Consider the following 27,964-nt stretch of genomic DNA (forward strand, 5'->3'; position numbering starts at 1 on the left):
CCCATTGATATGTGCATGTGTTTGCACTGAGATTCTATTCAAAAGACAATCACACAGTACTGACTTTGATGGTAGTGTTTTTTTTATTCATGGTTGTAAAAGAGGCAGAACCATGAGAAACGAGAGGTGGAAGTATTAAGTCTGTAGATGATATAATGAGACATTTAAATTGGAAGTAGTTCAGACAGAATACAAATCAGCATAGCTGTGAGATTAAAACAAAACAAAACAAAAAATCTATGGTTTGATTCCATTGAAAACCACGACTACAAGGGACTGGTATCGTTATCTGTACGCTAATGCTAAAAGAAAATATATTTCAAATAAAAAGGGGTAGCTAGTCATTTAATAGGACAGTACACGCTCTCAGCACTCTACACATGCGGCCCTTCTTGAGTTAGACATTCTGTGCTTGTATGCAACAATGTAGTTACATCAGCTGTGGTGAATAAAGGCCAAGGTTTATTAAGCATCTCAGGTTAGGTGAAGCTTCCCGTTAGTTAAGCCTTTTAGTTCACCACGATTTAGACTGACTGATGACTAACCCTTCATTAAAACCAGATAAATATATGCAAGTTAGGAAGAATGCATGGAGATGGCCTTGGCATTAATGCCCTGCAACCTTAAGCACACCTCATTTGCCATCACGCCATTGAGAACACAGCGCAGACAAAAAAAACAAAAAATTACAATTGCTTCTCCAGTGTACATCGAGTGTTTACTGCAACTGGAAACACAGGTATTCAGGTATTGAATGATAAAGTCTATTTGCTCAGAGCCTTACACACAAAAGTCCAGATTGAGAGTTTTGAAATATGATTGATCATGCATCTTCGTATGCAACAGTGACATTGTCATATACATGTTCGCTAACAACGGTATCTATTTTTATGATGATAGACTGTGGCTGTCTGATGAAAACATGTAGTACCAGTTCCCAGACAGTGGTTTATAAAAGAGGAGGTTCACAGTGCTCTCTCACAGCAAGCAATCACGGCTCAATCTACTTTGTGAGAAAAAGCGCTAGAATAAAAAAAAAAAGAAATAATGACAATTAAGAACAAAATCAAACATGTAAACTCACAATATGTAGCTTTCCTGCCCCGTTTCTGACTTTCATAGAGACAGAGAAATCAAAGGGCAAATGCAAAACAATGCCAGGCTCAAATAATACGAAAAAAAAAGAAAAATATTAACTGAGAAAAAGTTTGATACTTCATACTAAAGAATTACAGCCAGGACCAAATACATTATTGACGCTTGGAATAATCAACAAGCACAACGCTTGCCAACACTTCGCACTCTGTTGTGAACCACGATCAACATCACCAGGTTCAAACCATATATCATCTACAGGTTTGCAGCACTGCAGATGGGTGTAGTGGTCGTCAAAGCCGGCTCAACTTCTACATCCCGCAAAGATCTAAAGCACTATAAAGCATACCTGTAAGTTAAGGCTGTGTCAAATGCTTGTGGGTAGAAGATTTTGAGTTTAAAAAAGTGAACAAACACCCATGACTAATTTAGCTTGTATGTGGTTGATCAAAATATGGGAACATGGACGTTATTATGGACTTTGTATGACTGCACTTTCCAACTGTAGTTCTTCTGGTCTGCTAACATGTAATTACATCTGTGCACAGCTTCCGAGGTAAAATTAGCTCTATGTAATTTGTAGTTCTTGTTGTCAGAATTTAACATGTGTTAAATGACATGGTACAAGCTTCTCTTTCTGCATTCACTGTTTTTAAAAGACACTTGGACATATTTTTGATACAATCCCAATACATTCTAGTGGTTACAACAGTTTAGTAATACTCTTTTTAAAAAAAAAAAGAAAAAAAAAAAGAGGGCAATAAAACCCTTAAACCTCACATCAGGTGTGTGGGCCTGTGGTAATAGACATGCATAAAAGGCCTGATGGAGTGGACAAGACAGAATGCATCACTCACTCACAACTAAAAGCCTCTAATAATTAAAAATCTTTATGCAATCAATCATTTTTACACTGTATACAAAATTGGCACACACTAACGAGGAAAAATAGGTTAATAAGCCAGCGACAAATGATATCAAAACAACAAAAAGCACAACTGGGTGTAACTGTGGCTTTGCTCGAAGGGTGCGATGCTAGCAGACAAAAAAAGCGAAAATGAATAGAGACAGAGGCCAGCCTTGAGGACCGATCCAACATTCTCCGATCTAGGACTCTGTCTTTTTTTTGTTTTTCTTCAGGAAGGATGGAGTGCGGAACTTCTTTTTCTTTTTGGAGGGTGATTTGCTGGGAGACTCTTCACCCTCCTGGTCGCCGGCGTCGGCAGGTTCCTCCCCCTCAGCTGCGTCTGTGTCTGCGGTGGCAGGGGCAGAGGCGGAGTCCTCGGCAGGAAGTGCGGGGGCGTCGGAGGGGTCATCAGGTGTCAGGTCTGGAAGGGTCTGTCTCAGGGTGGCTGCGTCGCTCTCATCCTTATAGGTCTGTTCTGGCAAGGACTCTGGTGGGGGTGGGTGGTGGAGGAGAGAGTTATTGATCACAGAGGACAAACTGATGGATGTGCGCTGCTGAGCTCACAAACCACTAAGGCTGCTACCAATCAACCACTGGTTTAGCGGGTAAATCCTCATGATTTTCTACTTAAAAAGGCATCAACTTGTCATGAGTTCACACAACTTGGCCTCTGTAGTTTGTGACACCTATGAGACTGATGCACTTAAATCCCTTCAAGATACAGTTGACTTTGAGCAATGTAAAGACTACAAGTTCTTTAACAGAGCCTCAAAAAACAAAAGACTTATTACTTCCACAGGGAACTTTCCCCCTAAAAGCCAAAGGAGCACTTCACAAACACATAATAAAAAAACATCTACAACACCTACATTTGCACTTTTCCTCAGATCAAAAGCCAAAACACGATGCAATCTGGCGTTAAAGAGAAGCATCTTTCCCTGACTCTAGATCTGTATGTCTTAACTCAAAGACTGACAATAAGCAACTACAAACAAAACGCTGCTCTCATTAACCAAGATTCAATCCTTTCTGACTCATGACAGGCCCAAGCTGGTACGCTGCATTTCTGTTTTACCTTCATGTAAACGGGGAAATCTAACCTGTGTACAAGCAAACCAAATAGGAGTCTACAACAACAACAAAACATTACTGCAATGAAAGAAGTAAAAGGAAAATTAATTCATAACTGGCGATGCTCACAAGGAGAAGTAAATTAAAATTAGGCCTTGAATCATCAACAAGAGCTCTTAGGCGGTGAATACAGTGTTATATTTTATAGCACTTTAATCCATGTGCTCGGAGTATAGCAACTACCTAGAGAGGTTTCCTTTGGTCTTGATAATGACCGATGGACTGTCTCTTTATCTAGAAAGTGTTCTTGGATTGATATATCAACTTGTAAATGCTGATTCTGTTTTTTTAAATATTCATGTTTGTAATACAAATAAAAGCCCCTTATCAGTGTGTGGCCAGTGTGTTTCAGCTACAAATGTTAGTACACCTGGCCAATTCACTTACTAGCAACAGTAGTAAACACTTCCAAGGCTGAGACTTAGCATATGATTAGCTAACCAACACTTCACTACTTTGTGAAACACAGGTTATGTTAGAAAAAGCCCCGTTCCAAACTCAAGCATCCACCATGATGGGGCCTGGTCCAGACGGTAGGTAATATCTGGATTTAGGCCAACGTTAACAGCTCTGCCCTCTTTATTGTATTTGCGGACTTTTGTTACACTTCAGCAGATCAGCTCCAAACTTGTTGCCCTCAATCTCAACAGCATTTTCTCTTGTAAAAGAGAAACATATTTTTTGAAAATACAAACTCTAAAACCTAAATCTTTGCGTTTGGCAAGGTATAGTGTAACTACTAAGCATCTGAACGTGGTTATGCTAGAGCAAAACCACCCTTTTGTAGTCATACTATAGTATAATATTAGTTCTAAGCAGACCTGCAGTACTTGGAGCCTGTCGGCTTTGACAAAATACAGAGTTTCTTTTCTTGCACATTTTCAGTATTTTCATTCCAGTCAACTTGAGACATGAGAAAGTATGATAGTGGAATTTAAGTCTGAAATCTGTAAGTGTCAATTGCCATTTCAGCTGGCAAAAATGGTCTCTGGCTGACAATGAGATGCTGCCATGTCTAAGTCATGCACCCATTATTTCTAAAATTAACAAGATTATTACTGGATTATATCAAAATTAGTGGTAGACTGCATGTCTGCAGTGCTAGATGGGGAAGCTGGATAGGTGTAGCAGAAAAGTAACTAAAGGGGTTGCGGCTTAGCAAACTGTTGGGACAATTTGGCTTTTTTTGCATCAGGAAATTAAATATATATTAGCACGGTGAGACTAAAGAAACTACTTACATTTTTGTTGTTTTTATTTCATGAGGGATTGTCAGCTGATTCAGCTTGGCTTTTCTAGCAACAAAGTGGTGATAGTTACTCCTCTGACTGTGCCGGCCTTTAAAATTACCCCCAGCAGAAAGAGTTAAGAAGCAACAAGTTCTGGTGCTGGATCTAGAAGGTCTGCTTCAGTAGACCTCCGTGGATCAGTGGCCAAAACAGCATTGAAACCACCACTTCAGGCCCAAGTAGAAGCTCACACAGTGCAGTCAGCCGCAAAAGGAATACAGCTTTGTTCATTTTTATTATTGCTCACATGCTAAAGACCTGCAACAACACTACACGTCAGCCTTCATTTCACAACTCCTGTCAGAACAGAGATGAGGCCGAACACGCAGACAGATAAAAATGGAAACTAAACACGCAGCAAAGCACTGGACCTCAACCGTCTTTCAAGCTACACCGACAGTCTCAGCAAAGCAAACAGCTGCAAGTTTGGTTCAAAAGCCACACTCAAATAAAGCACTGATGTACCTGGTAAAGGACTGGTCTGTAAGACAAACAACATTCAAACACATTTTCAAAACATTACCTGATTTTTTTCCGAGAAACAAAAATATACAGTGTCATATAACATATAGCATAGAATGTGCATGTGTGCAAGAGAGGTTGGTTAATTTGATAGTGGATCATTGGCAGGAGGAAAAGAGAGGTTATCTAAGGTAAAAGGTTTGGCGAGTTGTGAGGTTTGCTTCAGTAACATCCTCCACTTTTGTTTTGACCAGGTCACTGTCATTTGGATTAATGGGACTTAAATGCATGATATTGTGCATTTAAGGAACATACTTGATTTAAGATTGTAAGAAAAATTGATCAAGAGAACTATTTCTTGTAATCTCTTGCCATTTCAGTCATAAACGGAAACATTTAATAGCGAATCATGGCTCATTTCAATAAAGGGAGGAGCTCTGAAGTAACCCCCATCAAGCCCAAGAAGGAAATTCAGAGAACCGAGTTGAAATCGACTGAACAGTCTCAAACCCCCGGAAAATGGGTTAGTTCAGACCACAAAACAGCTCTACAGGTGAAGCCATGCAAAGAAAAAGGCTAAATGATCAAACACCGGCATGGAGGGTGGAGGGTAATTATGAGGGTGGTGAGGAGGTGGAACAGTACGTACTTACTATGGCAACAGGTATTCTTTTGTATTTCCATCTCCTGATTGTAATCGCAGCCACAAAGAAGAAAAAGCACAAGTAGAAACAAATGTCTATGCAGATCAAACCACAGGCACTGTGTTAAAGTAAAAAAGAAATAAAAATGTGAAAGAGAGAAAAAAAAAAAAAAAAACACGAGGAAAAATTTAAAAAGAATGGTTGGGAACCATTCTTAGTAACCCCAAAAGATGGAGAATGGAAGTGAAGGGGTAAATAAGATACTGTACATAGACATGTTATAAAACAACATTTCAGGTAATAGATTACACCTGCGACCAAAAACTTAAACTGTATTAGAAGTGGATGGAATAATGCCAATTACTGTAGAAATAAAGATTAGAATCTCCGATTTTTCTGTTTTTTCTGAGACAGATTTGGTACCATCATGGATGGTAATGTTCACATAGGTGTAATCCAATAGTAATAAAGACCAAGAGGGAGAAAAATAAATATATAAAAAGGACAAAAATAAACAGATGTCTGCACTGGGGTCCATCGTTAAATGCTAAAAAATGTTTTTAAAACTATGTCTTTATAATACATCTGCAGATGGTGTATTAAAGCTTTATCTGCAGCAATAATGTCCCATCTCTCATAGCATTACCCTGATTAAACAGTCTAAACCTCTTGGCCTGTTATTACAGAAAACACAGCACAACACCTGTAGTAGTATTATTAAAGACCACAACATGAACAGACCCCAAGACAGACAGGCAGGTGGACGGGCAGGAGCCTCTGCATTCCCTCTGTAGACCCTAGAAAAGCCCCAAAACCCATGCTGAACCAGGCGAGCCGGGTTTGTCAAAAATGCCAGGCGAACCTACCTTCTTCTGCTCTCACTGGGGTGCTGGGTGGTGTGGTGGTGGGTTTCTGGCCTTTGGGCTCCTCCTCAGGCTCTACTAGCTGCTCCAGGTCTGAATGAAAATCAGCAGAAATTAAACTGTGAGAAACTGCTTGCCACAAACTATGGAATGCAAATCAAGAAATCACAGAATAAATGCACATTTTAATTGTCTATAGGCTTAAAATTGTGATTGAACTCCACATTTTGTCTTGAAGAATCTTAAGATAACAACACCAACAACATTGCAACACAAACAAAAGGGAGGACAACACAAAGAACCAAACCAGGGAGGAAGCTTTAATCAGGAGAACACTGCAAAAGCTTTTAGACTAATTCCAGTAAAATCAACCCTAAAATATCCCAGAGAGCTAAACACACCAAAACTACCATTAGTTTTACTGGAAATCACTCTGAGGCACAGGAGGGAAAGTGGACACCAAAGATACATCTAGGACAGGTTAGCAGGAAGAGAAGGAGGACGCCATTATTTATGTCCACACATGGGATGCTCTGATTGGATGACTGAGCTCAGACACAGCTTCTTCAAAGGTTAGCACCACACTCCACTGCAAAAGCACTTTTAGACTTGCCGAGAGAGCACCCTTAATGAGTTTTTATATCTTAAAATGAGCTTGCTTTTACTCCTCACATCCTCTCTAGTCAGCTCCTCGTCCAATCAAACTGCAGAAAGGTATGTGATCGGGCAGAACTCTGATGCCTTTGGGCAAGACATCAGAGAGAGGGGATGAGGGAAAATAATCAAAAGCAAAGACTTTGAAGATTGAACTGTGGGTGGGGAGGATGCTTGTGCTTGGTAAAACAACAGCAGCAGACTCCAAACCCCCAGAAAAAGGAGAGGACATAGCAGGCAGGGATTCCCACACTCCCAGTGCAGCGGTATGTTGTGAGACGGGCCAAGGTTGAGCAGGGAAGGAGTGAAGCAGAGGGCCAGATTTTAGGCACGACTCCGCTTCATCTGGTGTACCTGGAGCCTGATCTGCCTCAGCTGCCTCTACCCCTGACGGCTCCTTGCTCAGGGCTCGCAGCACGGCACAGTGGAACTCCTTATGTGGGGAATCTGGAGCTGAAAGAGCCTCATCTGTGGCTGAAAAAACGTCATCTACGACCGTCTCTGCAGAGTGCGCGCTGCCCTGAGCTGGCTCGGCCTCACTGGAGAGGCCGAGGAAAGAAGAGCCCTGCTCAGAAGCTGGTGTTGCTGGTGTGGCAGTTGGAGGTGGGGCTTTCTCTAAGCTGGGCGACTCGGTTGTAGACTGTAGAGGTGTGGAGTCTTGACCCCTCTGTAGCGTTTCAGGCTTAGGACAGGGTACGCTGGAGGCTGATCCCTCCCTACTATCTTCTTGTCCCTGCACTGTGAATTCATGTGTGTGTATGTGTGTGTGGAGAAATAACATCACAGTTTGGCCACTTGACGTTTAATAGGTTTTTGCATGATTCATAATCATATCAAAGTGGAATATAGCCCATGGCTGGGAAAGAAAAGCCATTTTGACTGATATTGGAGTTGTCAATTCATATTCAAGACTAAAAATGTATGTCAAACTCTTTGTAAACTGACCACTGCGGTAAGCAGACAAAATGTTTTCTTCAGCGGTTGTAAATATAATTTCATATATTACAAAATACCAAAAAAAAAGTGCTGCTACAAACTGATAGAGTGGTGTTTTTTCACATTTCATCTCATCTTCTCCCCTCATCCCCTTTACCTTCAGTTCCTTTCTGTTTCTGCTCCACCTCCTTGCGGTATTCCTCCAGCTCCTGGTCAGTGAGCTTGGTGAAGGGGTTGGGACCCTGCTTGCTGACGATAACCTTGGGCTGGTACTCCTTTTCGATGATGGCCTTGGATGCGGTCACTAGCTCCCCCTTCAGGACACACAGAAGGAAGGAAGAAAGAGATGAGACCACTGTACGACAGACGACGGGTACGCATAGATTTAATTGATTGAAAACTAGCTGCAGTGTTAACTACAGAAAATATCATATAGTTTAAAAAATTAGAGCAGGATTATGAGATTAGGGGCAATTTACACACAACAATTATGCAGCATGAGCAGAAGTATCAGCCATCTATGAATAAATGTATATCTTGGAGTTAGAGCTACTAGGCCATTTCAGAACTCGAGAGGCACATTATATGTAAAATAACAGGTTACTTTAAATACATTAGGAAAGAGCAGGATTCTTCCTTTTTCATTTCATACAATGACACTACTATATAAAAGCCAAGCTGACAGATTTAAGAAACAGTTCAAACCAACAGTACATCATCAGGCACGCAGCAGGTAGTCATGGAGAAGCCAAAAAAAAGCGTGGTTGCAATGAACTAACCTAAAGAGCAATGGTTGCGTTCTTTAAATTAAAAATCTTTTTTTTTAGTTTTAACTTCACCTGCTCTTTAAGGACTTTTTCTAATGCAGCAAACATCACCATCATCGGATCTATTACCATCCCTCTTTACTGCTCACCTTAACTTGGAACAATACGTTTTGAAACAAGAGTGAAAATCTGTCCTGGAGACAGACTCAATCTTTCACCTCAAGGATCCTGGCTCGCACAAAAACATGAACTCAGCTGTGTTCAAAGTTCTCTGGCTATAGAGAACATGACAGTGTACAAAAGACTAGGTCACATGACAAGAGAATCATAACAAGAGGGAAAATGGCCTCATTCTAGCACCGTTATTCATTTAAACTACACGAGCCTGCAAATATGAAGGCTCAGAGGATTGACTGGAGGATGATGTGAAGTACAGGTGAATAGTATTTGTGACTGGAACAGTAAGTACCTTTCTAATTGATTTAGCAGGGCTATAGGACCCCTCGGACACATCGAGGCCATCAATAGTGTCTGTACAGTCAGATAGAGGGGCATCCTGCAATAGTAAACCCAGTGAGGGGCTCTTAAACACCAGCACATTCAAATCAGCAGTCCGTCAGGCAGGCATGAACGTGTGCAGACTTTGAGAAACCTCTCACACACACACACAAAGGTGGAAAGAGTACTACCATGTCTCACTCATAGACAAATACTATCTAATCCTCAAGCAGGTGTGAGGCTACAAATAAAAGGTCACTATGATCGGGCCAAATTGTCAATCTGACCATAACCATTTCAATAACAAGGCACATTTAAGAATATCCAAAGTGTTAAGTTTTGAGAGAGGCTGTATTTCCACTGCATGGTATGGCTCAACATTACGCGCTTTCGGTGGCTTTTCTCATTTTCATTTTTTGCGACTGATCCTCAGTGTAGGTGGGATTCTTAGCTGATGCCATGGTGACGGTCCCGTGAAACCTGTGCATTGCTCCGTCCAGCTCTCGTTGGGTCATTTCATCGGCAGCCAAACAGAAATGTCTGCACTTCATCAGTTAACCACGGCAAGCTTTTGCAGGCTGCCATTTTGTTAAATCTGGGTCCAGGGAATGAAAAAAAATTGCAGTTGCTACTTGAGCAGGATGTCCCGTGTCGCGCAAGTGACAATTCTCTCTGACCAATCAAGTGTTTTCACTCCACCTTTTAGTGTCGGCTCGGCTCGCTTGGATCCATGACGTAGGTAAGTCAAGTCGAGCCGTATCATGCAGTGGAAAACAGGCAAAAGTGAATATGTCCTCCTGGTTATAAAATACAGAAAGAACTGCAGCCTGTAATTCTGCCTTGTCAAAAAGTAGCTGCATTACTTTTCTTCATTAATAGCTGTGTTAAATCTTATTAAAGCAGGGTTAATTATTTTCTGTTTGTCTTTTCTTAATCACTTTCCATCTCTGCATACATACATACATACATACCATACAGACATACACAAACATTGGAAATGCATGCAAAGAGATGCTTCTGGAGGGAGATGTGGGGCTGTGTAAAGCATGGCAGTGATGGAACAAGTAGCAAAGATCATGCATTGTAAAGGCAAACTATCCAGACAGACGCACAGTGTATGGTATATAGAATACACAATCTGAGCCTTAACATAATAACGGCACATCAAGGACTCCTTTATCTTATTGTGGACATGCCGGGTGAAATAGGTGCCGCTAAAACCTAGTTAATGATTGGTTAATCATTAAAATAATTTGCAGGTCTATTCTAAACTGCCAATGTCCTGCTCCTCATGGTGCTTTGGGTTAAATGTTAAGGAAGTGGAAGAGTTAAGCTAAGCGAAGGGAGGGCAAACCATGCAAACTGAGCTGAACTCAAAAGTAACATTTTGAGCAACTTTTTTTTTTCTTTTACATCTAAAAAGAGTGCATGCACAAAAGTAAAACACAAGTATATTAGTCTGGAGTGGGGATTTAATTCAACATTGCAAGAAAAATGACCAGCAAGAGAAATGACCAGCCTCGCCTCTGAACTACTGAAAAGAGGAGGCAAAATAAATAAAAACCAAAGAAAAGAAAAAGCAAACAAAAAACAATGTATGAATATGGACACAACCTGAGCTGGCAGGTTTGGAGAGCCAAGTGAGGTTACGGCTCCCAAACACTACTCACCTGCCAGATTGACAATCTCTGTGGTCAAAGAATAATGTAACAGTTATAAAGTCACCCCATGCTCAGGGACACAACATGGAGGACATGTTTTGCTCTTTTGTTATTAGTAGTGAATTTACTCCTTCAGAAACTTCTGTCAGATCAGATTACAATAAAAGGGGGTCTGATTGAAGCTTATATCTTTCATTAAAGTTTGGTGTCCAAGATAACTTCACAAACACAATATTCATACTTTGCAGCATTTTGGTTTAAGGGGTGACTCCAGACCTGGACAGAATATTTTCTGTTTTTCAGAAGTGTTTAACATGTATTCAAACTGAATAAGAGAGATCAAACTTCACAAACTCAAGTATTTCATCAGTATGAGACATATATTCATCTCCAGGTCGGGAGAGCTGAGGCAGCGAGGTCTGTATGCGCAGAGTTCACTGACCTGGTTGAAGGAGCGTTCCACCACGGTGCCGGCACACAGAACCTGTGACTGGGGTCCCGCTGTCTTTATGTCCTGCAGGTTCTGCTCCCGGATCTACAAATAACAACATTTTCATAACAGAATGATAAACCTTCTTAATTCGTCTTTAATGCACAAAAGTAAAGGCAATAAAAAGGAGAAAAAAGCAATACCTTATTCCTCATTTCCAGGACTTCTTTTGGGTTGGTGTTCAGTGGAATGAATTGATTGGCTACGGCAGCCTGGCGGAGTCCATCCTCCTTTGTCCACTGTAAACACCACGTTAAGTGTTACAAAACAACTAAAACCAGATATAATGAATTAAAAAACCCAAGCACAAAAACAGATTTAGACAAAATACTATGCAGGCTTCACAATACAAGAATCATGCTGAACTGAAATGAACAAAGTTTGATGGCTGTAAAAAGGTTTGAATGAATAAAAAAAGTGAACCAATGATGATGAGGAACATTTAGGAAAATACATTTAATTTATACGGTTCTACATCATCACCTACATGTTAGCATTTTCCCAGTAATGTAGGATGAAATTATTTAATTCTGTCTAGCATGTGTGGCTCACAAACTAAATTATCTACATGGTAGTTCACATTTTTGAGTGTGATTATTCTGAAACTGTTGCATTGAGCTCAAACATCACCAAAACAAAAGGTGTTTGCCGAGGTCTGCTAGGAAACTACTTGATGCTTACCCAGGAGCATGTAAATAAAGCTAAAACACCAATTAAAATCAATCAGTCAGTCTTTATAGGTTGCGCATCACATCTCGCTCAAAATGGCTAATGGCAGTATTTTGTAATTAAATTTTTTCCATTCATTCATAGGAGTCAAAGCCAAAGCACTAGAAAATTCCCACATGAACCTCTACATATGGCTGCTGGAAGCGAAATCACTGTTGACACTGAACATTTATCAGCAAAAACAAATTGTGATTTTAGCATGTTGTCCCTTAGTAAATTTTTTGTACAAAAAGGAGGTGCAAATTTCAAGCACTCAAATGAGAACGAGTTCATGATTTTAGAAGCTGCTGGGAAGTAAAGCTCATACAACAGGTTTTAGGAGCCCACACAAAGATGAAACATCTTCTTTTAAGATTCCTCAGATGGTTAAACATACTTTTTTGCTAATACTTCTGAGGTGTTGAGTGTTGGTGATGCTCAGTCAGAAACTGACAAAAAAACCTTGTGCGTGACGACAGTTGAACACATAGGATGCAACAACTAAAGCCTAACAGTGTATTTGTACTACTGAAACCCATTTGTCATCATCATTGATGTACTATTAGCATCAAAAGCAAACAGAAGTGGCACACTGAAGATCAACTGAAAATATCACAGAATGACAAAAAAAAGGTAGAGGGGATAAGGGAGGGAGAAGTGAGGGGTGGGTGGTGCCAAGAGATGAGGGAGAGTGAGGGATGGCTGGGTGGGTGACTGAGATGAGGAGTCTGGCTTACGAAGCGAGAGTGGCAGTGAGGGGTGAGCTGGCATCACCAAAGTCATTTCCCAGGCTGATACACAACAACAAGGACGACAGAGATAAGAGAGAAACACACCCGAGGACACTCGCCCTCGTTGGGACAAAAAAAAGCCACAACGCTACAAACTGTGACAAGAGTGCATCTGTCCTGCAGAGGATGAAACCTTTTATCGTCTTTGTTAACTGGCATTTGAAAAAGAAAGGAAAAAAAGAAAAATACCCCACTTACTTATTGCAATGATTTTGTAAACCTGGTAATGCTCAGCATGATTGAAGGAAAAAAGTTTGTACCCATTTCTTGCACCAAACTGAATGAGCGACGGGTGAATATTCAAATCAAATCTTCAGCTTTCATGCAAAATTGTTTGTTTAACCATCTTAAACTAAGCATGTAATTTGCAGTGGAAAGCGTAAGCTCATGACTTCATTCCTATGTTAACTTCAAAGCTTGACTGGTTAGCTGCCAAACCAGGGGCTAGATGAGGAAGGGTTTCTGAATGGAAGTAGCTGGGTTGGTTGAGTATGAGATGAACATGTAAACACGATATACTCACTGAGAAAGAGTCTCACAACACAACATTTCCTACTTTCCCAACAGGAGATAATTGATTCAAAAGTCAGGTCAAATTCCACGGCAATTTTTTTTTTCCAAACAAATCCACTCATGCAGGCCTTGAGGTGTTCAAAGCCATTTTCAGCATAAACTGAAACCGGAAACTAGAGAGAATAAAAATAGAGGAAACAGAAACATACAACTGCAAGCAGTTGAAGGCGTTTGAAAAAATAGAAATTAGAAAAGCAGGCTGCATAACTCTTTTGCCAAGGAAACTTTGCTTTGTTGTAGGACAATATTTGTTTTCTTATCAAGTACCTAATGTATCTGGCATTATTTTGGTAATTACATGCCACCTCACTCATTTATGCAGGCAATTTAAGTCTTACAAATATGCTTTGAGCATCCCACAAAGCAAACTCATAATTAAAAGGTTTTGGTTGCTTGTTTGGTTGTACTTGCCTTTTCTTTTTCTTTTTCACTGAATCATGTTTGGGTGACAAAGGTTAACTTCAAGATGCAAAGACAGAACTAAGCGCGTATACTACAGGGCGGTGTGGCCAGTGGCAATGTCACAGTGTTTAACCACGTTCACCTGCCCACTCGAGGACCCGTGCCACACCCCTGCTGCTCGCTCCTCTGGGAAAAACATCAACACCAACAATGCATTTCACTACTACACATGCAGTGGGGCATGCTGTGGGCAGCTGGCCTGGCATCATGAAGCATTGGGAGACCAGAAGGAAAAGAGCAATGGAAGTCAATAAATAATCACAGCTATGCTCCAAAGTAATTAACAGAGCACAGTTAACTGCACTAGAAAGGTGGGTTAATAGGACATCTGAAATTACACTGTGCTTAAAATATAGTGAAAAGCAGGACTTTTTAGCCAGAATTTATACAAGGCTCAATAAAAGATGGGTAAACAATCGTGCTATATTTTTACTCCTCACTGTCCCCGGAACATCAGGATGCCAACCGCCTACCCGTTTCCACCAACAAGGTAGCTGTAAAATCTATACTATGAACAATAAGGTAGGCACAGACCAAGCAGTTGGATATACAGCTTGGCACGCAGACACCAGACGAGAGAGACTGCAGCAAGGGTTTGACGTGATCGTGTGTTATGTTCGTCCACACCTTAGGCTTCGACTTGGGGCTGCTGCCGTCGGGCCCATCCTCGTAGGGCTCGTCGGGCCGGCCGCCGGCATTGAGCCAGCGGGTCTTGTCACGCTGGCCACGCTGGAAGCTGTGTTTCAGCGGGGAGCGAGCACCTGAGTCACTGTCCTCCCCATATGAGTAACCACCGTGGGCGGAGGGAGCGATCTCCACATCACTGTACTTTTTAGTTTTGTCTCGCAATGCCGGGCAGCGGTAAGGATAGCCCGTCCTGTAGCCCTGGGAAAGAAAAGGGGCAAAGAACGACAAGGGGTAAGAAACTGGTTGTTTACTACATGTATGCAACTATGGCTATGTTTGAAAGACAAGAAGCCATGTTTCTCATCACAAACAAAAAATGTAATTTATTAATGATTACACCCGGGTTTTACGGCTTACTTGGCGTGGCGTGGCCATTGGCTTCATGATAGCAAACTTTAGGTAGATTGCTGTGTACCTTCATCTCTTGATTGTCTCTTGTGGCAATTGAGGTCTTTGTCTAAACTTGTAAAAAGTTTTAACCATGTAAAAGGATCATGGAGAAGTGGAGATGTAGGTAGCAATTCATCCAGTAGCCAGGGTTTCAAAAAAATGCAAGGGTCAGTTCATCCAAATTACAAAAAACATGTCTTGAATCTTATTTGTATATTTTTTCAGATCTCTACCAATGAGATTTTTGCCACTGGTGTTTACAGTATTTTAAAAGCATGTGGTAATCCACAGACATTAGCGGCAACATGTCAGTGGGAGCTGTTCTGGCACTAATCTGTCCACTTCAAAGTGAGTAGTTAATTATGAGTAACTGGGATGTTACTTTGGAAAGACACATTGCTGTGGAGTAGTTTCATTAAACTCCACTGTTTGGAATGGAATGAAAACAGCAAGATTAAGTTAAATCATCTCCAGAATTCTGGTTCAGCGGCAAGGAACAAAACTGTACAAATATCGTAAATCCAATCAGACTTCCAAGAAGCAAGACCCACATTGCTAGTAGTGAGGTTAAGTTAGGAAATTATCTTTGTACTTATTGAATAAATTCAGCAACGTAGAACAATAAATTGATTTTGGATCAATTGTGGGTGTCAAATCACAACAGGAGAGGTATTAATATACCCCCAGTCCCCTGCAAAAGGTTCCCTTGTCTTTATACTTACCAAGTTATCAAGCATTCTCATGAGAGCCTCAAACTCCTGCTCCCCGACTTGCCACTTGGGGTGTGTAGAGGACCCTTCGCCAGCTGGCTCTGGGACCCGTGGGCGTGCTTTGTATTTCGCCGGGTCCAACAATACCAGATTATCTGGCCCTCCAGCGCTAGCCAGTGTTCGCACCTGAAAGACATTGGGAGGGGAAGGGATATAGACAGACAAACCACAGACAGGATCCCCAATACAGAGGGAAAATAAAATGTGGACATGAGAGCATACAGACACAAAAACATCCAACACACACACAAAGACATCAACGTGAAGAAAGGTGAACACATATAAAAATGTGGAGAGACAAGAGACAAAGACAATTGTTATGAAAAATGCAGACAAACATATGAAGCCAAATATAACAACCCAAATGAAAATACACAGTTCTATACATTATACCACTTGATCGCAAAGTGATAATCCTTTAGATTATTTGACATAAATAAATGCCCACGCGCTAGTCGCTGTTGCCACGTGATATTTCAGAGGGAATGTCCTTTACAGAGCTCAGTCTGTGTCCTACCTGAATCTCACAGGCAGTGACCAGATTGTGGATGTAATAGAAAGCTTCCTCCACCGTTTCGCCTACAGTCACCAAGCCATGGTTCCTCAGGATGAGCACCTGGGACAGAGGAAAAATAAAAGCTTGGCAAAGAACAAGGTATTGTTTGCTGCGGTTGGTCTAATAAAAAAAAAGCAATCTCATCTCTTCCATGTGTTGCAGAAGTTATAAATTGTATAGACTCTGCTGTTACCTTGCTGTTAGGCCCAAGGTTTCTCTGTATGAGTGTGCTCTCTTCCTCATCCACAAGTATGCCGTGGTAGTCGTGATAGGCCACCTCACCCAGGGACAGTGCCTCAGGTGAGATGGGCAACAGGCCGCATTTCATGGCCGACACCTTCAGCCAAATAAACAAGACAACAACATATGACATTAGACTATAATGCCTCTGTGCTTGAAACTTTGTATAGTTATTTTGAGTATAAACCGCCCCTTACCGCAGCACCCGCAGGTGTGTGTATATGTACGATACACTTGACATCGGGCCGTGCAGCGTAGATGGCGGAGTGGAGCGTGAAGCCAGCCTGGTTGACTCCGAGATTGGTGCTGCCCCGGTCCACTATCTCACCTTGAAGGTTTATCTTCACCTGGAGGCAGACAACAAAGGGTTACTCAAAGCAATAGATTTAAGCTTGATTACTTAGCTATAACCTCATGGCGACAACAGGCAGTTCTTGGTTGTCATGTACTAGAATGTTTCAGAAATAAGTAAGAAATAAGTAATATGACAAAAAGAGCAAGAAAACATAAGACGAGACATTTAGTTTTAATTGAGATTGCACAAATCCTCACCAGACTGGAGGCGGTGACTTCACTGTACAGAAGCCCAAAAGGGACGATTAGGAAGCGCTCCTGTTCCGAGTTGACCCTGACCTATAAGACCAGAGGACAATCACATTAGATTATAGTGTTACAGAAAAATAGGCTCCAACCAATCACTTCCTCTTGTTTTTAAACACCTGCATGCACATGTCCCTGCCTGACAGTTTGAAAACCTCTGCTTTAGTAGAGCAGATTAAACAAAAATGATGGGTGTATGAAAAGCCTCAATAGCTGTAAATATCTTTACTTGAACTACTGGATGACAAATTCAGTCAACTTGGCCTGTAGTATTAAAAAGAATGAAGTCCATCTTACTGTGAGGTGGTTGTAGATGAGCTCGGACCATCCAAACAAGTCAGCAAGCCGATAAAAGGCAGCCAGCTTGCAGCGAAGCAGCTTCTCGCCCTTTTCATAGGAAATGGAGTCAGAGCCACGTAGATCATTCACTGGGGTCACCATACCCAAACCTGAGATGAGAAGATGGAGTAACAGAGACAGATAAGGTTTGTTTATATGTAAGGAGAAAAAGGAAAAGAGAGGCATAACGAGGACATTAATGGATAAAACACTGTGCTCTACACAGAAAAATACAGAACTATTTCTGATTGCTAGCAGGAAAGAAAAACACTTACAGATAATGACAATTACAAGGAATCTGCCAACTGGGCCCTTTGTCCAGACATTAATTTTGGCTTAAGCTGCATTACTCATTGTGAGCACAGACATAGCAGGGCTGGGGTCAAAAAGTCACACACACACTCATTCTCTTCTCTGCTTACTCATGTTGAGCGCCGCCATGCCTCCTTGTGGTGCTGCAGGATACATGGAAGGCATGCTGGTGGTCATGAAGTCAGCGATCTGCTGCAGAGCCAGCAGGCTGGTGGGCGTCTTCCCCTTCTTCAGCTGATCCTGGATCATTGTCTCCAGCTCGTCGCAGAATGCCTGCCAGTCACCAAAGCAGACATAAAAGATTGGACGGTAACGCAAAACAATGTAAAGGCAAAAAAAACTTAGACATAAAAGTGTAGCTATTGAAAACCATCTTTTCAAGCAATATTGTAAACAAAACACAAATGCTGATGTAGTGTTCAGATCTAAAACTAAAGAGAAGTGGTACCTCCAGTTGTCAGGGTTCATCTAGCAGAGACTAATGCAGTCTAATATAATAATGCAGCAATAAATCTGCCCTTCAGGAAGGTTATAATGTTACGTTTTTGTTCAAACTGTTTGAGCGAGATGTAGATCAAACACTACATAGTTCAACAACAGGACTGCTGTATTAGACTGCATTAGTTTTAGCTAGGTGCACCTAATAAACTGGTGTAATTCAACAGTGCGTGAGACAGAGAAAAGGTCATAAACAGCTCGACGTCTTCCTCAGCTCTGAGCTGAACTTAAAATACAATAAAAGCCTCATTTTGCAGCAGGCTGGGCCCCTTTTCAGGACATAAATACATCAGTGCTTTTCATACACGCGATAGGCCTTTAAACAGTGCTGTTCTCTGTCATGGGTATTCAGCAGGTCACAAACACACTGTTGATGAGGAATAAACTGGATCCATCATGTGATTTTCAGAAGGCTGCTGCCTTTACACTAAAAGAGCCTATTAACATTTTGAAATGCTGATTATGGCAATGTGCATTTACCAACTGTGAGTGCAGAATTTTGTCAGTAATGAGGTGAATGTGCAGCAAAGGTAGTGTATGCTGCTGAATCTAATTACGTGAGTCTGATTTAATGTGTCTGTTCCACTGACCGGGCTCTGTAGGATCATAGAGACCCTCTTCCTTTGCTCCATCATGTTGAAATCCTGCCTCAGGTCAGGAGCCATGTTTCTCTCTCTCTGGTACTCCGGACTGCTCTCGTCCACCCGGTCGAAGTACCGCTCCTTGTGGGGGGCTGTGGTGGGAGGGGGGGCCGTCACCACTCCGGCACCTGACTCGCCGTTCATCCTGGACTGGCCTCCTGTAGAGGGAGTGGTGGAGATAACTTTGAACTTTTTCTATTGGTTAAAAAAAAATTTGTGGATAACACAAATCACTTCAACATACACCTTTTTCCTAATTTTCTCTCTAAATCCAAGTTATTTGTTTTTTTCTGGATGATGGGACAAACACATTTTCCTGTTCAAAGTACAATGGGCCTACCTCATGGCCCAGACTTTGCCAGATTCACAATTTGTGTTTAGCCATCTGCATGAGGTCATATAGGACAACAGGTTTTTTCATGAATGACGTGTTCTGGCCTAGAAGTAAACTTTAAATATTTGGCCTGATTAGTTACACAGTATTACTGTGAAAAATTATAAAAACTAAATGTGAGTAAATGTGTAGAGAAACCCCATGCATATCATGAACTAATACATAAAAATGAAATAAAAAACAAAATTCTGGAAGAGGGACACATTAAGTTTCCCTGGGTAGATGAAGAAATGAGCTTGCCACTCAAACCAGGAGGCTACTCTCAGTCTCTCCCCTACCTCCTGTCAAGATCACATGACCACTCTACCCAGCTCAAAGGGGTTTTCATTGATTTCCGCAATGTGTTTCCTGGAATCACAACACCACTCAGCTGTCAAGGCTGAGGGAAGGGAAGTAGAACACAACTCTTCATAACCATTCAGCTTGAAAAACATTTAAACTAAAAGTCTTAATTATGACTCAGGAATTTCTAACTCATGTTATGGACATGACAATTACAGTGTACTGTATGCTAGGGCATGAATAATCAAACGTTATCATGTGTCCTGCTCAACTGAAAGCAACACGGAGCGATTACAGGCACAGTGAGAACAGAAAGACAGATTTTATGTCGATTCTTGTCCATCCAGCACACTGGGTGTATGGGAGGATAAAAACTCTCCGCCTGTCTGCCATAGCACAGACTGACTACTCAAACCCTGAGTCTGAAGGACACAAACAGACTTATGAGTGAAAGGAAATGTGTGTGTGCAAGCATGCATAGGTAATGGAGGGGTGCTCTGGCAGAAAGTGATGCAGCCCATTAGTCGGCATCAATACAAATGTTCAGCCAAAACTACCATGACAACTGCAGGCCAAACCCAAAGCATCCAGTATCACACAGAGAGCTAACTGAGAGCTTTCTGTTTCCGTCTACTTGTATTGGTGTTCTAAGATTTTCCACAAAATCGAACCCAACGTTTTCTCTAATCTCAGGTCACCTGCTCCAATTAAGGTTTTTGTTTTTTCATGCTGCTTGGCTAATTCTGTGTAAACAGCGTTTCGTCCATTTTCACATCTTAAGCACGGAAATAAAATAATCACAACATGACATTGTAGAGATCAAGATGGAGTTGAGAAAGGAGTTTTCAGGCTGACAGGGTAAACTGTAGCATGTGGATTAGATGTAATACCTGCATTTTTACAAACTTAGTTACCAAGATGTTTATTATTTATCACAGGCCGTAAATTAGTCCTGCAAATTTGCAAACTGCAAATTTAACATGTTTTTTTCCTTTTAAATAATACAAGTCTATAGCATAAAACACATTCATTTAAAAACATGCCAGATTCTGGATTTACTAAATTTAGATATTTAGTTTAATATATTTCTATCATATCTATCAAATGTCATTGTGGATTAAATTCACAACAAGAAGCAGCATGCATGAAGAAGCTCCAAACTGTGTCTAAAGAGGAGGAACTTGGGGTGGAGCCTTTGTAACAACATTCGCCCCTGATTTCCTAAACTTGAGTTCTCTTATGCTCTTCTCTTTGCTGTATCCTCTCCACTGCTTTCCTTTAGACACAAATACGAGAGAAAGAGCATGAGAAAAGCAGGCTGCATACCGTTTCTGCGAAGTGTGTGATTAGGACTTCAGCTATTGACAGAAGAATTAGGTTCTGGTGCCAGATACTCTCATTAGGGAAAAAATAGTGTCACTCCCTGGCCCATGTGATGCACATCATAACCAGCCACTTCAAAATGTCTTTAACAGCAACACTGATAGATACAGACGAGGTTGGTATAAAAGGTACATGTCAACACTTGAGTCTCTGCAGCTCTTCCAAGACTGGGCCATGTCAGTCTGATTTACAGGAGGATGGTCTTAATGCTTTAAGACTGGTAGTCTGACCTCCTTCCCTTTGGTCCCACTTGTTTATGCTGCATTTGGCTGTCTGTTGTTCATGGTGATGTTCACTGCCAGTGGCAACGAGACAAATCAAAAATGTTTGCTGACAACAGGACAACTGAAAAAAGTGGCAAAGCCCTAAAAAGATAAAGCATTCAGTCCAACTGCAGTCCTTGCCATGTCATGCTGCCATGATTAATGATGATCGACTTTAAAAAAGCTTAAGCTTGTGTGTAATTTTTACCTATTATCATTATAAGTGATAAACCAAATCATTCTGAATCATTGTTTGTTTATTATGATGCTGACACTTCTTTTAAGCACCAAGCAGCCAGACACTGATGTCTTCAGTTGTTGTACAGCATGTTAAATTATTTTAGCACTAAAACCAGAGGTTAATATCAATGCTACCCTTCCTCACAATGACCCATCTCTGTTCACTAAAGCACTGCAGAAACTGTGTAATAGGATGCTTGTCTCAAGGCCACCACCAATCCACACAGAGTCCAGCACTGCAGTGCACACTACCACAAAATCTGCTAACACCTGCAAAAATTACCCATAAGTATTTGCTAAAGTATCTCTAAAACTGCAGGAAGTACAATGATGAAAGAGGGGATGATGCAAGGAGGAGGTCAGCAGGTGATATCTAAATATTCTCTTGTTTTTAGCTCCCTGTCAGTATGTCAGTGCCACCTCAATGTCAGAGTAAACAACGCCAGGTGAGTTTGAAAAAGGGACTACAACATGACGTACTGTGCAACAAATATTAGTAACTGTCACCTTCACTGTCACCTCAAGGAGCATTTGTTTGAGTAAACTCATTTACTGATGCACTCTGCCTTGCCATGAATATTAACTGAATCACTCCAGCTGTGCAGTACTACAAACTGTTCCAACTATGCTCCACTATTCTAAAACAGCCCACATCCCACAGTTGTTTGATGCTTTGTGGAAAATGTGGCAACAACAATGGCCATAGAGGCAGGAAACAGTCTCAGTCTATGTACAATATCTATCTGACAAACCACAGGTGCCCCCCTACCTCACATCTCTCCTCCGATATGTGGGTGTAGGGGCTCTGCTAGCCTCCACTCCTGTAAAGAGTGCAAATCGCCATGGAAACCAAAAGACATTACCATGGAAACATGGGACAGCCTTTAAAGATTACCGTTATGTAAGAACAGCTATAGGCCAACATCACGCTGCAGTGTCACAAGGCGCACACCTTTAAACTAATGAGTTACTCGTTTCACATTCAATTCAATTCATGTCGGGGAATCTGCGTGCAAGAGTATGTGCATTTCTAGAAATGAAATACACGCTGAATTAAAAATGGGACACTCTTGGGAATCCAATGGTATTCTATGAAAAATTGCATTAATGAAACAAAGCGAAATAATGTGAGTTCCCAGGGTTACAAACAACTTCATAAGAATTAGACGACCTTGTTACACACTTGAACTTCTGTATCAAGACATTGGCTGAAAACTCTGTTTGGAAATGTCACTGTGCATCAGAAGCACCTGTCACTGTGCATCAGTGAAGGGGAAAGTCAGTACAATACGCTGCCGGGACAAGTCATGACAACGTGCTCATGTCTTTTACCTAAATGTTCTTTAGAGGAAAGAGATAAAAGTGCAATAATTGTACAAATGGAAAAGCTTATGGTGGCCTGTCTCCCTAAAGGCTGATTCACCCTGGCTTCTAATAACCACACCAATTTAATAACGTGTATTGGAAAGTACCCTGTCCTCACTGAATGGAACTGTGGGTGTGCCTGAAGCTCCAGCTCATGCACCACTCTGAAAGTGCTGGAGAATTTATAGCAGCATTGTCAGATGTCACCCGCAGGTTTGGAAAGGAAATTCAGCTTTGCTGAAGCTACAAAATAAGTAATATTTACAGACACTTGTGCAGTGGCCATGTAAAGACAGAGTTACACATTCCAATCATGGGTTGTCACCAAACCACCTAAAATTTAAATAATCAGCTTCGTCCATTGCAAACAGGAGACACACCCCAACCTCCTGAAAAAGAAAACTGGCAGAGGGATTTTGCTTTTAAGGCCATGGACAAAAAATGGATCAGCTCTGGTTGATGGCAAGTCTCAGACTTAATCTCATTTTAAGAGTAAAATTACCATGTTTGAGTGCGTGTACTAGGAGCCACTAATACGTAGAACATTTAAGAGCTTGTACACGTCAGACACTGCTATTTCTGCCTTTATTTTCACTGTGGATGTGAAAAACCTTTAGACTGTATGCATCCAAGTGGTTTTTTGTCTCCAAGCAACAAGAAAATGTTGTGATGATGAATCAAGTATCACATTCATGCAGTACATGCCACCTCCTTTTGAGTGAGAAATTACAGCAGATATTTTAGTCAAGTTTCAGACTTGCAAACACTACAAAAGGAAGCAAAATATGAGGATGTTATGGATGTGGAAATATTTTACAGGGTTTTGGCTGACTTGGATATTGAGCCGTACTTAAAATCGAGCCAGAGCATACGACTGAAGAAGTGCAGCGGAGTGGCTTGGGCTGCAGCTGGAGGGATTTGGGCGTTGGGTGTCAGAAGATTGTACGCAATGCATCTTGGTACATGTTGGTATTGCCGGCGCAGCAAGAGGCTCCAACTTTCTTGGTCGATATATAGCATGTACTGAGGTATTTATTGTTTCAATTAACTACATTAACAATTGATATTGCCTGGTCATTCACATTAAACTTGGCAGAATTTCCATTTCACTCTCTGCACTTTATACAAGTGCCATGTGGAAACTTCCAGCATTCAGTGCATTGATGAATGACAGTAGAAAAGTCTACTTTCTGAGGCAAAAAAAACCCTTAAACCCAGAACCTCCTCTATGTGCATACCAGGACAATGTACATCTGTACACTCAAAAGGAAAATGAGCTGGATGCTGTTGCATTAAACAAGCTATGTTGTGTTTTTGAACTTGCTATGACAGCACTCAATACAGATCCATTCTCCATAAGAAGCGCTTTGAGTCAATGGCAAATTGGTAAAGTAGATATTACAAATGGTAAGAGATATTATAGGAATGGGAGCACCGGGCTCTCCGCTCTCCCACCGTGGCTGGCTTTTTGTAAACTTTGGGCATACATTGTGTATGTTTCAATGTTATCATAATTCTCTTTTGAAGGACGGAAGCCTGAACTAAACACATATTTTCAGCATGACTACGCTCTCTGAAAAAATCCATTTAGTTTGTTCCAAAAATATGTCAAACAATCTCCAGTGAAAAGATCGTTATGGTGCAAACAAAAAAAGAGGGCCTTTAAAGTCTTGCTGGTCTTTCTTACAGTTTGTGTGTGTGTGTCTGTGTGTGTGTGTGTGTGTGTGTGTGTGTGTGTGTGAGATGCCATTTTCAGACATTTGAGAGAAGCACTCAGACAAGGATCTTTATATCTCTGAGCTGGATGCCTGTCATTACTAAGAAGAACCCACCAGCAACTGCTTTTTAGTGTGAGAGTGTGCGTGCGTGTGTGTTACAGATTCTAACTACTGTGATTGGTAAGAATGCATTAGGTGTCGTTTTAGCACTGCCCCTTCTATGGTCTTGTGTAACAGAAGGTAATTGACATGCACAGGGAAGTCCATGTGTTATTCACAACATGAGCTAACAGCTGACAAACTAAAAACAGTGTTTATCAAAATGAGGGGTCAGCAATACGAGTGCATATTACTGATCTCACTGCTCAAAACGCATCATTTAAGAAAAGGCGGCGAGAACATTAGGTCTTGTAGCAATATTACCCATGATTCTCTGCTTAATCGTTGCCATGTATAAATATCATACTACACTGCATGCAACAAAAAAATGGCATTTTAATATCCTGAATTCCATTTTTTACTGTCCTCGTATAAACATGGCCTTGATTTGAGAGCCATGGCTAAGTATGAGCCCATCTCACATTTTAATCGGTTGACAGAGTAGCTGTTTAGCTTTTTATGTTTTATATCAGCTCCTAAGCATGGTATCCATCTGTGCAACTGTACCAAGGTAAAAGCAGAACACACGGAAAAACTGAGATGGCATAAGAGGAAGAAAGAACATCCGAAACAGATCTGATCTGGTAACTTCACGAGAAATTTTGGTAAAAATTTGGCCTTTGAACATCTGGGACATACCGCCGGACACTTTAGTGTTTTGGTTCATTCGCGACGGTCTCACTGCATTTTCGGAGAAAAAGAATTACACTACCTGCTCAGCACCCAAGTACAGTAAGATACACTCAGCAACTAGCTGGGGAACACTGAGTAGAGTATAACAGCTTAAGAGCCAAATATTTTCCTTGGGAGGCAAATTACAGAGCTAAGAGACCATGACTTGCATTGAATAAATGGCCAGAAACACAAATCCAAATGAATGATATATTTTCTCCATATCTGCTGGATGTGTAAATACCAACAACTTTAACAAAAGGTGGATGTAAACTTTGACCCCTACTCTCAACTCCAATAATACAGCATGCAGCTTTTTCAAGCTGCCCAAATGTTCCACACTCTAAAATGAGTGGTCATCGGATGAATATATGAACACATCCAAGTTTCATTTGACAGACAAGGACAAAAAACAGCCCCTAGGACAAAGCCAACAGCATGTTTTTTTTAACGTATTCACCATCACCATGGGAAAGGTATTATCTGTTGCCGACTACCAAGGACAAGCCAGACACTGTGTTGTGTTAGCATGCAAGTACAGCTCAGAGTTTATCTGGCTGTCGCATGTCATATGGGACAGAGTGGTGGAAGGTTGTGCTCTGAAACAACACGCCCCTCCCTGTGCAGTTTCCCTTGTCTCAATCTGGACTGTACTATCATTAGTGTGCATCTGTGCAGCATTGTGCTGGTTAAATATTTGACCTGCACATAGCTACACATGTTGACAAAGTCTTTGGTCACCTCTGTGGTGTGAATGAAAGCTCCAGAGTGACGGTTTTCACATCTCAAACTTAAAAAAAGAAACCCTGCTAAGTGATCACATATGGGGAGGAAGGAAGGAAAGAGTGAAATACAGAGAACAGACTCGCAATGAGGAACACATTTTCAGCTGCACTGCAGTCAAGGCTGTGGGCGTGGGGAGTGGGAGTAAAACAAACACGGAGCTCTGTATCTGGAGTGACTGTGTGTGTATGTGTGTAGTAGTGTAGTGTGTGTGTGTGGAGGGTGGCAACATGGAGCCAGACTGACAGAGCAAAGCTGCGTCCTTTGGGAACTCACTCATTCTAGCAGAGTTACCAAATCCAGGGAGTTACCATCCTTTAACACACACTCACAGACAATTTATCTTGGCAGTTTGGATGTGCTAATCCTCACACAGTATAAGGGGGGACGGGACTTCACAAAGAAGCCAGGCACAGGAACAACCCACTGGTTGTTCTCTCCATTTTGGGCCTCAAAACAAAGCCAGGTTATTATCACCTCTTAATTCTCTCACTTATGCTCTTATGGGGAGGTTGCTTATTAATCTGCCGATCATTTATTTAATTACTCCATTAATCTTCATGTCTATAAAAGTGAGAAAACAGCGAAAGAGGGCAAGTTCCCAGACCCCATGGTGATATGGTCAAATAGCTTGTTTTGTCCAACCAACGGGCCAAAATGTGAAGATAATCTACTTACAATCATATCAAAATAGAAGCAAAATGGAAAATTCTTACATCAGAGAAGCTTGAAGTGGAAAACATTTCTCCTTAATGGATTTCAATTCACTTCAGTCAGTATCAACATGGAGCATATTATATTTTTGCAGTACAAATGTACTACATGCTGTGTAATTGGAGAGTAGGGGTCAAGGTTTACATCCGCCTTTTGTTAAAGTTGTTGGTTTCTTCAACCTGTTTTGTTCGATGCATTTAACTTATACAACACAGTATCCTATTGGAATGAATAAAGCACTCCATCTGATGCAGTGTGCCATGCCATTTCCTCTTATAATGTGCAAAGATAGGGCGACAAGGGATGTGCTTTCACTTAAAGAAAATTTACTGTGCACAGTTAGTAGTAGGACATTGTGCTATCTGACCAACAGGAAAGTGCTCCATCACCACTAAACGGAATGCAGCCCCATTACCTCTGCTTCAAAACACGCCCAGACTGGGACACTACACGAGGAAACGTTTTTGACCTGTGCAGCACCGGGGTCCGTATCATAAATGGCCATATTAACTGTGCGCATGTGAAATGCAAAATAATGCGAGCACAGGCCTGCTCTGCTCAGGCAGCAGGCTAACGATACTTACGGCAAGGCAACACCGGGCATAAAGTGTGTGGCCCTGGGCTGCTGTTCAACACAGGACACCGTCTGAGCGGAGCCGAATTCATTTAAATACACTCAAACGCACAATTCCTCGTTTTTTCGGTGTGAAAACGTGCACAGCCGCCTCTGTGCGAATGGCAACATGTTAGCAAAACAGTGCGGGAGCTCCCCATACGGAAACCACACCGAGAGAGACTGTGGAACAAACATTTAAAAAAAACAACACATGGGTCGTGTTGTACCGGACAAACACTGCCGCCGATACGCAAAACAAATGGATTATTTCTCCGCTTACCCTCTCTTAGATGAAGTGATGAAAATGAACAGTGCTCAGTGAAAGCGGGACGGTGGGTTTTCACTATTTTTATCCCCAACCCTGGTGATTTCAGAGTGGGTTTATCTCTCTGCGCCCGTCGTCCCTGCGTC

General features: G+C 41.4%; 1 protein-coding gene across 3 annotated transcripts; it reads right to left on the reverse strand.

The window, feature by feature from the left end:
- Positions 1 to 60: 60 nt before the first annotated feature.
- Positions 61 to 27,960, reverse strand: add1 (adducin 1 (alpha)). 3 transcript variants are annotated; one of them, XM_070850779.1, is made up of 16 exons: positions 27,834 to 27,960; positions 18,914 to 19,122; positions 17,936 to 18,098; positions 17,472 to 17,623; positions 17,127 to 17,207; positions 16,772 to 16,921; positions 16,528 to 16,671; positions 16,296 to 16,394; positions 15,731 to 15,904; positions 14,559 to 14,816; positions 11,541 to 11,636; positions 11,350 to 11,442; positions 8,139 to 8,295; positions 7,400 to 7,783; positions 6,395 to 6,484; positions 61 to 2,489 (listed from the first exon to the last, which is right to left on the reverse strand). In XM_070850779.1, exons 2-16 carry the CDS (start codon positions 19,106 to 19,108, stop codon positions 2,203 to 2,205), a joined length of 2,523 nt encoding a protein of 840 aa, XP_070706880.1. In that variant the 5' UTR covers positions 19,109 to 19,122; positions 27,834 to 27,960; the 3' UTR covers positions 61 to 2,202. The 3 variants fall into 3 exon arrangements, with proteins under 3 accessions (XP_070706880.1, XP_070706881.1, XP_070706882.1); XM_070850781.1 differs by lacking the exon at positions 7,400 to 7,783 and adding an exon at positions 5,538 to 5,571 and having other exon boundaries at positions 2,369 to 2,489; XM_070850780.1 differs by lacking the exon at positions 7,400 to 7,783.
- Positions 27,961 to 27,964: the final 4 nt, after the last annotated feature.

Source organism: Pempheris klunzingeri, chromosome 19 (genome assembly GCF_042242105.1).
Source record: "Pempheris klunzingeri isolate RE-2024b chromosome 19, fPemKlu1.hap1, whole genome shotgun sequence".
NCBI classification, from domain to species: Eukaryota; Metazoa; Chordata; class Actinopteri; order Acropomatiformes; family Pempheridae; genus Pempheris; species Pempheris klunzingeri.

Bases quoted from the DNA above. Each gene is read 5' to 3' on its own strand.
- add1 (XM_070850779.1), bottom strand. From the start codon at position 19,108: ATGAACGGCGAGTCAGGTGCCGGAGTGGTGACGGCCCCCCCTCCCACC. The intron at 16,672-16,771 runs GTAAGGGGCGGT...ATTTGGCTGAAG, and splicing joins ACACACCTGCGGGTGCTGCG to GTGTCGGCCATGAAATGCGG. The intron at 8,296-11,349 runs GTCAGTGAACTC...TGTGTCCTGAAG, and splicing joins TGGAACGCTCCTTCAACCAG to GGGGAGCTAGTGACCGCATC.